Source organism: Geotrypetes seraphini, chromosome 1 (genome assembly GCF_902459505.1).
Source record: "Geotrypetes seraphini chromosome 1, aGeoSer1.1, whole genome shotgun sequence".
NCBI classification, from domain to species: domain Eukaryota; kingdom Metazoa; phylum Chordata; class Amphibia; order Gymnophiona; family Dermophiidae; genus Geotrypetes; species Geotrypetes seraphini.
In genome coordinates, this window is record NC_047084.1 from 322,990,802 (window position 1) to 323,003,452 (window position 12,651).

Sequence of the window (12,651 nt, forward strand, 5' to 3'; positions counted from 1 at the left end):
ATTGTGTACTAACATATACCAGGTTCTGCATCTAACCCCCTGCCAGGCTCTGCATCCTATCCCCCCTCCCTGCCAGGCTCTGTACCCTGTCCCCCCTCCCTGTCTAACACCAGCTCTGGCAGGATACAGGTTTCAAATCTGACATATTGTAATCACAAAACAGAAAATAAAATCATTTTTCTACCTTTTGTTGCCTGATCATTATTCAAATCTTGTGGTCCCAGGCTCTCTTTGTCTTCTGATAACTCACTTGCCAGGGTCTCCTTCTTCCCTTCCCTCCCTCCATCCCGGCAGCTGAAGATAGGCACCTTCCTCCCAGCGGTCTGCGGCAGGAGAGGGCCAGAGGCCAAAGAGGGGCCCAACAACCAAAAACAAGACCCTATTGCACGTGTCAATCTTGACATCTAGAGTTGCATTTCAACTTTTCCGTGAGAATGGCCAGCCTACACTGCCTGTATGCAGACCCCAGGGGGGAGGGGAGAGGAGGATCTGGAACTCTGGTGCACCCCATCCCCCCCAATTCCAAGGAAAAGGATACCTTGCCCTTGCAGAGAAGTTTCTGACAGCACATCATGTAGTCGGTGCTGGGGCTACCCCAGTTCATTCTGCCTTCACTGGACAAGTCCATGCCCGCCCACCCTCTGGCCATCTCTGAAGCGAGCCAGGGTTGAAGGTGCTGGGGGTGTGGAGGGGGGAACAGACAACGGGGCATCCAATGCTGCTGGCCTCAGAGCATCGAGTGCAGGGCTGCTCCGAGTTCCTACATAAGTCTCCGGGGGGGGGGGGAGGGGCTTCACCACGTGGCTCAGCTCACAGGCCCGGTATTCTGCCCTACTTCATTCCCCTGCCCCACACACAAAGAGCGCTTGCAGCTGACAGTTCAGAGCTGCGCTCTCAAGCTCTGCTCCACGCCTACGATCCAACAAACAGCCAATCACAATGCTGAGCTTCACCCCCCACAACTGCCCACTGCCGCACTTTGCTTGTTGACCACAAGGCAGCCAATCTGAACTCCGGGTCCCGCCCCTTAGGGCATCCCAACACTGCGCCATGCATCTCCTTTTGCTAAGCGATCGTTTCACCCAATTGGGAGGCAGGAGCTTCTTCCTTACACCCAGACTCTGATCCAGAGGTAGGAGGGACGTATAGGTTGTGATGTCACACATCCCTCTCTTAGGGGGGGCAGGTTTGGTTATATTCGCTCTATAAGACACACTCTTATTTCCACCCACTTTTGGGGGGGGGGAAGTACATCTTATAGAACGAAAAATACGGTAGTAGTAGTATTTTTGGAAAGAGTAAACAAGCGATTCACATTTAAGGATTCCTTGGTGGTCTAGGGTAAGATGGACTTAAGTGATCCCAGTCACTCTTGCATGTGCTGGCTTTCGGTTCAAAACAGCAGCCGTAATCTGTAATGGTAGTCTAGACCAATGGTTCCCAACCCTGTCCTGGAGGACCACCAGCGAGTCGGGTTTTTGGGATAACCCTAATGAATAAGTATGAGAGAGATTTGCATATAATGGAGGTGACAGGCATGCAAATCTGTTCCATGCATATTTATTAGGGTTATCCTGAAAACCCGACTGACTGGTGGTCCTCCAGGACAGGGTTGGGAGCCACTGGTATAGACCACCTCTAGAGGTTGCAGCTGTCATTTTTAACCAGATGCTGACATGGGCAGGGAGTGTGGATGTGGGCCTACAGGGGGTAGATACTGAATTCAGCTCAGGGCATTCAGCATTAGTGGTGTTAAGGTTTTCAAGTGACTGCACACGTTAACAGCAATTAAATCAGCACTAATCTGTATATGAAAAATGTGTGTGTATATTTACCTGGAGATTTTATTATCAGTGTGAGAGTAGTATATACTAGTGGTAGATATATAGAGAGCAGTGATATCATTAAATAATCTATAAAGTATCTATTGTGGTCAATATATCAACAACAAATTATAATAAACCACAAAAACTTACATGTTGTAGCTTTAATGGTTCTACAGTGGTATTATTGTTTTTTGTTTTAATTTATTTATTCTCATTATATTAAGACAAGTGGATTATCTATAACAATTTACATTTGATTGACTGGAGGGGAAGGTTTTTATGCCGACAATTAGAGCTGAAGCTTTAATCGCCTATACAATAAATGGTGGTTTCTCTGTTAAGAGATATATTGCTCCTATATCTGAGGCTTTTCCTACTCCTTTTAGAATGAATAAATAAATTAAAAGAAAAGAAAACATAGTAATACCACTGTAGAATCATTAAAACTACAACACGTAAGATTTTTGTGGGTTATTATATTTTTTTTATTAGCTGTAGATATATATAGAGCAGATTATACAGCTCTGTATCACAAACATGCTCACCTGGAAAGTGTCCTATTTTGCTCCAACTAAAATAATAAATAGCCCCTAAAGAATGAGCAAAGATATGAACTACAGAGATAAAAGAAAGAAATCAGCTTCTAAAATATATCAAGAAAACTGTTCAGCACAACATCAAATCTGAAAGAAATAATATATTTTACAATATTCACAAAGCTTATATGTTAGATTCACAAAGCTGACATTTTATCATGCCCAGCCCTTTTTTTAAGTTCTGTGGTTCAAGAGTCACCTCAGGAATCCTTTGAGAAACATCTTCCACAATTTTACTACTACTGGAATGTCATGAATGTTCTTGTCATATAGATGTAAGTCAAAGAGATCAAATGCAATTTATATGAAAAGGTTTTTAACAGAGAATTAATGTCTGTGAATTAACAGCTTCTGTCCAACCCTTGTGTTTATCCTCTGGATCAATGACCATTTCTTAGATGGACCACTAAACTCCTCCTCAGAATTTGTGGGTAAGAAACTGATGAAGGTAGTCTTGGATACTGATGTGAGGGATTCCAGAGCATCACAAGTCCAAACCATTCAGAAGCGTCAGAAACTGGCACAGAAGTAATGCTGAAGCAGCTTTCACACATCAGTCACTATGTTGCTCCCCCCACTCCTATCCTTTGAGGGGTTTGACCATGGCTGTATCCAAAGAGACATGGGTGGCCTGTGAGTTGTGATTCTTCCAGCCACTGGAGGATTTCATGGGCTCACTGTACCTCCATGCTGTTCTGGATGCTGCTTTTTTATTTGTGACTGCAATAGAAAAATTAAATTATCTTGGTGAATGGGTGCATGAGCTTAAACATGACAAAAGTAAGAAGTGCCAGGAATAACTGGGAAGAAATTGATTTCAAGAAGTGAGAATTTCTGAGAAAGTACTCTTCTTGGATGGACCTCACCCAACATGGAGACAAAAATGTGACAGAAAAAGCAAATAACCTAAAACTAATCACCCAGCAGTATATAAATATATAATGAAAAACAGAACTAAATACTGCAAATACCTAGCAGTGCACGGTAGTATTAATAGTCCAGAAAGTTGAAAGGACTATGGCCTCAGAATCGGAGCCCACGCATAACAGTCACAGACTGGAAGTGATCTGCGCGGTGTATTTGCTCCTGCTCCAATCATCGGCCCACACACCTGCAATTTTTTAAAGATTTTTTTCAAGCATTTAAAAGAAATTACCACCCCTATGGGGTTGTATGTAGATAAGTGCAAGCCAGGATATATATATAAAAGACCAAAAAAGCAACTTAGCTTTATAATTAATTGTACAGAGAAGAACCGTCACTAGTGTTCATATGCCGACGCGGCCAGCGTTTCGCGGAACTTTACTGATTTAAGTCGTCCGCTGCGTCAGGGCCACCAGGACATTCAAAAAAATCAAGGCTTCAATTACTGCACTTGGTCACAAGATTTCAAAGCACTGAAATCTTTGAAATCTTGTGACCAAGTGCAGTAATTGAAGCCTTGATTTTTTTGAATGTCCTGGTGGCCCTGACGCAGCGGACGACTTAAATCAGTAAAGTTCCGCGAAACGCTGGCCGCGTCGGCATATGAACACTAGTGACGGTTCTTCTCTGTACAATTAATTATAAAGCTAAGTTGCTTTTTTGGTCTTTTATATATATATCCTGGCTTGCACTTATCTGCATACAACCCCATAGGGGTGGTAATTTCTTTTAAATGCTTCAAAAAAATCTTTAAAAAATTGCAGGTGTGTGGGCCGATGATTGGAGCAGGAGCAAATACACCGCGCAGATCACTTCCAGTCTGTGACTGTTATGCGTGGGCTCCGATTCTGAGGCCATAGTCCTTTCAACTTTCTGGACTATTAATACTACCGTGCACTGCTAGGTATTTGCAGTATTTAGTTCTGTTTTTCATTACAGAAAAAGCAAAGCAATTTTTCTGCACATCTTTCAAACTTTTGTTTTTCATTGTACTTGGGATCTTATGAGAGAGCTCTTGGGTTCCTGTATTGGGATAATTGAACTGAAAGCCAAGGCATCCAGTAATCAGAGGTGTAAAGAGACTGGGATATATCTGGACCATATGAGGCTGAGCTTGAATCCCTATATTTGCTCTGGTGTTAACTGAGCTCTTAGGGAGAAGAGGAGATAATGGATGTGCAGACAGGATGGGCCGTTTGTCCTTTATCTACCATCATGTTTCTATGTTTGAACAAGTCTCTGAAGGCCTAATAATTATTATCCAGGTGGACCTATCAATCACCACCTATTACAGTGATGTGATAAAGCCCCCCTCCTGATTTCCCCTATTATTGTATATATGTCATATTGAATGGTTTCTGATATTTAAACAAAATGAAATATTACTTAAAGGAAACAAGAGAAATGTGGGAGAGGGGAGATAAGATAGAGATGTTTAAATATCTATGTGGCATAAATGCGTATGAGTCGAGTCTCTTTCATTTGAAAGGAAGCTTTAGAATGAGAGGGCATAGGATGAAGTTAAGAGGCTCAGGAGTAATTTAAGGAGATACTTTTTTACAGAAAGGGTGGTGGATGTGTGGAACAGTCTTCCAGAAGAGGTGATGGAGGCAGAGACTGTGTCTGAATTCAAGAAAGCGTGGGATAGGCATGTGGAATCTCTCAGATAGAGGAAGAGATAATGGTTACTGCAGATAGACAGACTGGATGGAACATTTGGCCTTTATCTGCCATCATGTTTCTATGTTTCTAAATTATTACAACTTCATTTTTTAAGGAACAAACATCAAACAACCATATTACTCATGTGAAAAAGTAACCGATCTCCTTAGTTACTCAATTAACCAAATTTAATTACTAATTAGATTTAGCTCAATGAACATGGTCAGGCTTGATTGCAGCCATCACTATCTAATCTAATCTAAAGCTCACTATGGCCTAGATCAGCTATGGCGAACCTATGGCACGCTGACAGGACATGGGGAAGATGGGGGGGGGAGAAGGACGCTGAAAGGAAATGGGGAAGAGAGAGTGGGGAGAAGACGCTGGCAGGGAAGAAGACAGAGATGCCAGACTATGGGGGGAGCAGAGGGAAGAAGATGGGTGCCAGACCAATTTGGAAGGGGGGAGAAAGGGAGAGGCACAGTAACAGAGCAAATGGAAGACGCAGAAGGAAGAGAGACAGTGGATGGAAGGAACTGAATGAGAACATGAGGAAAGCAGAAACCAGGCAACAAAGGTAGGAAAAGAATTCTATTTCTTTTTTTCTTTTTGCTTCAGGATAAAGTAGTATATTAGTTGTGTTGATAAAAATTTATAAACAAAAGAGGCTCTGGTAGAAACCCGTTTACAAAGTGTGTATTCTTCCCAATTAATATTTCCAAATTAATAAAGTCTTTTTGCTTATTTGTAAATGGGTTTCTACCAGAGCCTTTAATGCAGTAGCATAATTAAATGAAATAACTATTTCTGAAGTTTATAGGGACGGGCGGGGACGGAGGGGATTCCTCATGGGGACGGGCGGGGACGGAGGACATTCCTCGCGGGGACGGAGGGATTCCTCACGGGGACGGGTGGGATTCCTCACGGGGACGGGTGGGGACGGGTGAGACTTTGGCGGGGAATGGTGGGAGTTCTGTCCCCGCGCAACTCTCTAGTCCGCAATTAAGATATGCGGCGCGGCGGGAGGCGATTATGCCGGTGTCTGCTTTGCAGCTCACCTGGCAACAGGGCCGGACTGGCCATTGGGAGGACCGGGCATTGTCCCGGTGGGCCGCGGCCCATCCTCCTGTGCTGGCTGCAGTCCTGTGAGTGGATGTTTAGCCTGCCTGTCTTCCCCTTAGTATCCTATGAGCCAGGCAGTGTGTGAGGGGGAAGTGGGGGGAGGAAGAGAAGCTTCACACTGAGTCTGTCACAGGAACTCAGTGAGGCTGTAGTGTGACTCCACATGTGACATCTGTAATCAAGAACAGTTCCTAGTGCTCCCATGCTAGAGAGGTGAGGATAAGGGGGGATGTTAATGTGTCTAATAATGTGCTCCTCTGTAAAAACCTCTGTATCTTCCATGGGGGACATGCTAAATTCGAGGAAATAAAAAAGCTGCTTATGATGATTGCATAGAGAAGTTCAGTAAGCTGAGAGGAGGGCTGGGCTCTCTGTGAACAACCAACACACTAATCCTCTGCGCTGTACCTTATGGAAAACTCAATATAGCAAAAAACAGTAAACTGTATATGTGGCCCTTCACAGTGCTTTTGTAAACATCATAATAAAATAACAAAGGCTCCAATAATGAAAAATAAAAGTCCTTTTCCCATACACTCAGGTTGCACAAGTCCGGTTTTCACCCGGACAGTATATTTTTTGACCAAAACAGATGTCTACAATTAGTAAAATTCCCCAATCACATATTTTTTTATGGGGATGGATTTGTATACAGCACTTCATTAGATTTTTTTATTATACAAATTTTATTTTTTTGTAGACTTGAAGTCTTGAACAAAAAAAATGAGTACAGCAAAAAAAGCAAAAACAGATAGTGGAAGACCATTCCAAGAGGCCTGGACAGAGACATATGGAGTGATTGAACGCAGTGGGAAAGCATTGTGTATTATGTGTAATGAAAGTGTTGTGTCTCGCACATCAAGTGTCAAACGTCACTTTGAGACCAACCATAACAGTGTTGCTGAACTTGGTTTAGCTCAAAGAAAAGAGTTCCTTGTAGGAAAATTAAAGAAATATCACTCCCAGTCTCTTAGTTTTAGCAACTATCTTTCAAAAACTAATCATCTTACAGTTGCCAGCTTTCAAATTTCACTGTGCATGGCAAAACATGGTAAGCCCCTCTCTGATGGAGATTTTATCAAAAAGGCAATTTTGGCTGGGAGTAATTCACTCTTCCATGATTTCCAAAACAAGGATAAAATTGTGCAGCGCATCTCTGAGATGCCGCTAAGCAGAAATACTGCAAAAGATAGGGTTCTGCGAATGGCTGCTGATGTTAGTCAACAGCTTACTTGCGACTTACAAAAAGCACCCTTCTACTCCATGTGCTTGGATGAAAGTACAGATATTACTAACCATGCAAGACTAGCGCTCATTTTGCGTTATGCTACTGGTGACATCATGAGAGAAGAGCTGGTAAAACTGCTGTCTTTGCTTGGAAGAACACAAGGGATAGATATCCACAATGCTGTGATGGAGGCTTTTTCATCACTAGACATAAGTCCAGAAAAAGTGGTTTCAGTTACTAGCAATGGAGCACCTAGCATGGTGGGAACAACATCAGGATTCATTCACTTCTTTGCTAAGGAAGCAAAACATCCACTGATTCAATTTCACTGCATAATACATCAAGAGGCTCTCTGCGCCAAAGAAAGCAGCAAAAAACTTGACGATGTCCTCAAAGATGTAACAAAAATGGTGAACTTCATCATGGCGCGTGCTCTTAATTTTTGACAATTTCAAGCCCTTCTTGATGAGGTTCAGGCACAATATAACACTTTACTGATGTACAATAATGTCCGGTGGCTGAGCAGTGGACGAGTGTTAGAGAGATTTGTGGCCTGCTTGGAAGAAGTTAGGCTATTTATGAACGAAAAGGGGGAAGACTATCCTCAACTCACCAACATGGCCTGGCTTACCAACCTCATGTTCTTTACAGATTTTACTAACCACTTTAATGTACTAAACAAAAAATTACAAGGCATGGGAAAAACAGCAGAAAGCATGTTTAGTGACATCAAAGCTTTTGAGAGAAAATTGTATGTTTTTGAAAAAGACCTTGAGAGTGGACAGCTAAAATATTTTCCCAACCTAAAAATACATTTGGATAATTCTACAACATTTGTGGACAGTCATAAAAAACACCAGGAAATCCACAAAGCATATTCCACCATTGTAGCCGAAGCAAAGGAGAATTTTAGTAAAAGATTTTCTCAGTTCCGTAAGATGGAGACAACCCTTTCATTTATAACTTCCCCAGAAAAGTCCACATTTGAAGATCTTGATCTTTCCTGCTTACAGTGGTTGGATATTCAAAATTTGGAAATGGAGCTACTGGAATTTCAAGAAAGCTCTATCAGGAAAAGTAAATTCAATGACCTGCGTGCGGCTCTTGAACGTATTGAGTGTGAAAAGGTGACAAATGAAATCACTGCTAGCAGTTCTGAAAATGAAATCCTAAAAGCGTGGAATTCTCTGCCAGACAATTTTAAGTCCATGAAAGCACTTGGGATTGCTCTTCTTACTTTGTTTGGGTCATCCTATGCTTGTGAGCAGCTGTTTTCGGCTTTGAATCATATAAAATCTGATGCTAGAAACAGATTAATGGATGACATGAGTGCTGCATGTGTTGCTCTGAAATTAACGCACTATGAGCCAAGGATTGACAAGTTATCAGCATGCATGCAACAACAAAAATCACATTAATTTTTTTCAGAGCATGCCCAATGCATATGTTTACATGAAGCAGTGTTTTCAGTTTGCAGTTAAGACACTTTCTAAGTTATTTAAATATTATTTAAAGATGTTATTTAAAAAAGGGACTTTACATGGCCCTGTTGTATTCCAATCTGGAATTTCCAATAAAAATGGTTGGTTTAATTGAAAGCTCTTTTGTTTTCTTTACATCATATTATTAGAAATGTAATGATTTAACTATTTTCTAATTTGATTGTAAATTTTACAAAAAAACATGTATAGACTCTTTGGGAATACACACCAGTCTTGACACAGTTAACAGTTTTAAGAAGTTTATCTTTTTTTTTTTACTCAGGATACATTTGACATGTTATGTGAATAATACATTTAAAATATATTGTGTAACTGAATCAAATTCTTCCTAAATTCATTAAATTGAATGAAATCATTAAAACATTATAAATTGCCAATAAATTGAAATGAAAACCAAAGGATTGTGAATCAAATTGATTCTCTGACAATACAAAGATTCCAACCTTTAAAAATGATGTTACATAGTTCAGGCAACTTTATAAAGAGTTTTTAGATACTAAAATCTTGTTATTAAGGTTTAATTGACGTGCTGGCACTTTGAGGAAATTCTTTGGTTTTGTGCGGCAGTTTGGGCACTCGGGCTCAAAAAGGTTAGCCATCACTGGCCTAGATTCACTAAAGCACCCCTCCTGCTCCTTTACAGGGAGGGGGTGGGGAGGGAACGGGACGGGTAGGGGGCATCTGGTGGCAGGAGGGAGTGGGAATCCCTCCTGCCAAATTTGGAAGTGGTGATGGGCATCGGTGCGGAGGAGGGGGGAGGCATTTTTTCTTTGGTTCGGGGAGGGAGGGGGGAAGAGGCACTTGTCGGGAGGGGGTGGGAGCTTTTTTCAATTTATTTATTTTTTAAATTGGGCTGATATTTTGTGTGTGTAAAAGACGCAGAATATCAACCCGATTAAAAACAGAATTTTAAAAGCTGGCAGAAGCCCTGACAGCAGTGACAGGAGGCTTCTCCTGTCACTACTGTCAGTGCTCTGCCCCGACTCAATCACTTTGAATCGGGAGTTTGCATACAAATGATTTGCACCTCCGTGCAAATCATTTGCATGCAAAGAAGATAGTGAATCAATCGCTGTTTTAAAATCAGTCAGGAATCGGTCAACAGCGATTGACTCCCTATCTTTAGTGAATCTGGGCCATAATGTTAATGTGAATCTCTATAGAAAGTAAATGCCACATTTTTGCAATGTGATAGTTAAATGATTTGCAGTGAGTCATCTTGCATTTTACACCTTTTAGAGATGAAAAAGATAAAATCAAAGCATCAGAGTTACGATGTTCAACAGATCTGCCTAATAGTTTCTCCAGGTTTACTGAACTATCAGGAGCCTCTCCATACAAGATCTTTCATGCCAAATGGTGTAATTTAAATTAAACTTTTTCACACAAGTGATATAGGTGTTGGATAAATTTGTTCCTTAAATAAATAAGTAATCATTTAGAAACAGTGTTATGTTTTTATTAAAGTTCCCTTTGTTAATATTACATTTTCTTTAAAGATTAGATTACATATATGCAATAATGGGGGAAAATCTCACATCACTGTATCTATAGGATTGAGCAATAGGATGAAAGGTTCAATAGACCACTGCTCTGGCTCTGTATGTCATTTCTTAGGTTTTCCTGTTCTGGCATGACTGGATTTTTTTTCTTTTCCTTATTCTGCAACCAGATATGCCCTTTTGCTTCATTCCCTTCACCTCTTTCACAGCTTTGTTCAGCAATCACAAGTGTGACAAGGGACATCTCTGATGAGGTACTACTTTGTGTATTCTGCATTCCTAGGTTAAAAAAAAGTCAGACAGCATAGCCAGATTTCACCAAGTGGCAAAAGATCCCAAATTTCCACGCTTTTACATCATAAAGATAGCAGCATGTAGTATATCTGGGTCCAAACCTATGAACTCCCTTCTCTTCCCCTTTTCCCCTATGATGGTTTCACTTTACTTACAATTTTCCACCGTAAAATCTTAATCCATTCATCGGCTTCTGCTCCTGTCTTTGCACATAGGTAGTACGTCCGGACTGGAAATACTAAGCTGTGAATAGCAAGTGACACACGAACTGTAATTTTTACATTAAAAAAGGTCACAGTTTGCTATATAAAATATAGTATCAGATAGAAAAAAAAGTCTGGCAGATCAATCGCTCCTTTATTTTAAATATGACACCAATATCTTGCTTCAGCCTCCATTCTCAAGCCATTGACAATCACATGGGGCACTGGCTGGCAGTGAAGCCTACATATGGCTGGTCATAGCAGCAACACTCTGCATTACGGTAAATACTGTACTTGGCAATATTGGAAAGGATTTAAGAGGACAAGTGGGACATCCATAAGGGGTTACCTTAGTTCAGAGATGGGCAAACATGATCCTCAAGGGCCACAACCCAGGTGGGTTTTCCAGATGTCCACAATGAATATGAATGAGATCATTTGCAAACAATGGACGCAACACATGCAAATCAATCTCATAGAAACTATTTTTTGTCATCAAACGTGTAATATGGACTCCTGTTAGATTAAACAAAATTAACTCAGAATATTCTCCTTTATGTTGGTCTTGTGTCCTATGCTTCATAATTTCTGGCAACAGGGGTAGAATCACATTCAAACATTATTACATATAAATGTTTCCTTCCCAAATGCTGGAGTGATCTTTAACCTCTTTGCTTCTGTTGATATCGCTAATATTCATAAAAAAACTGGTAACTATACTTACTGCTGTAGCAATCCAAACCATTTTGAAAACCTGGAAAAATGCATCCTTGTTATCTTTCTAATTTTGGTGGAATTCAGTGTGTTTAGTTGGGAATTATGAGGTGGTCATAATGGAGAAGAGAGGTAAAGGGGTCAAATTTAGATCATTATGGGCGCCCATACAAGAGTTTGCAGATAGTAATTGAATTATAGTGAAAGAATGGAGATGTATGCATGTAGATGTGGATGGATGTTGGTTTTTTACCCTCTACAAATGGGATGGGGGGAGTGGGGTGGGGGTGGGGAGTTTCATTTCAAGGATTTTGTCTTTTAATATCCTAAGCTTTGTGTTAGGAGCAATCTGTTTAATATGTTTCTCCTGCTTTATTGTATGTTACTATATAAAATGTCACTAACATTTTGGAACTGAAAAAAAAAAAGAAACATGACGGCAGATAAAGGCCAAATGGCCCCATCAGGTTTGCCTATCCACAGCATCCACTATCTCCTCCTTTCCCTAAGAAATCCCACTTGCCTGTCCCACGCTTTTGTGCATGTTCATTGTGGAAATCTTGAAAACCCAAGTGGACTGTCGCCCTCAAGGACCATGGCTGCCCATCCCTTACTTAGTCACATACACTTCTCCCTCCCTGTTCGCGGGGGTTAGGGGCAGAGCTGGTCCGTGAATAGGGAAAATTCACAAATAACTTTTGAGCCGGCTCTGACCCACCCCCGGACCTTACCTGGTGGTCTAGCGGTGACGCAGGGCAGGAGCGATCTTCCTACACTCCTGCCCTGTGCAGAGCCGTGCTATGAGTTCCTGTGGTCTCACAAGACAACAACAGGAACACCCATTGTAAAACTAAACAAGCCAGACTAGTACAGATCAATCCTGCAATTAATCCTAACAAAAAACCATGTCTTTCGAACACACAGAATGCAGAAAACACCTTCACCTAGTATGGAATATGTAATCACAAACTAACCCCTCCCTCTTACAAAACTGTAGTGTGCATTTTAGCCATAGAATTCTGAGCATCAGAGCTGCTACCACTATAGCTGGCGCTAAAACGTTCCACAGTCTTGTAAA

The 12,651-nt window shown here is 41.2% G+C and overlaps 1 protein-coding gene across 3 annotated transcripts in view; it reads right to left on the bottom strand.

Annotated features, from left to right (window-relative positions):
* Positions 1-2,508: 2,508 nt before the first annotated feature.
* The window catches only part of DAPP1 (dual adaptor of phosphotyrosine and 3-phosphoinositides 1), an 87,123-nt gene continuing 76,980 nt past the window's right edge, over positions 2,509-12,651 (bottom strand). For 2 of the 3 annotated variants that reach the window (XM_033957161.1, XM_033957144.1), the window contains 2 exons: positions 10,812-10,899; positions 10,304-10,641 (listed from right to left, as the gene is read on the bottom strand). In XM_033957161.1, coding sequence (XP_033813052.1) covers positions 10,585-10,641; positions 10,812-10,899 — 145 coding nt within the window. In that variant the 3' untranslated portion in view covers positions 10,304-10,584. Of the gene's footprint in view, positions 3,143-10,303; positions 10,642-10,811; positions 10,900-12,651 lie in introns of those variants that run through there. The other variant, XM_033957151.1, reaches the window with a different exon arrangement.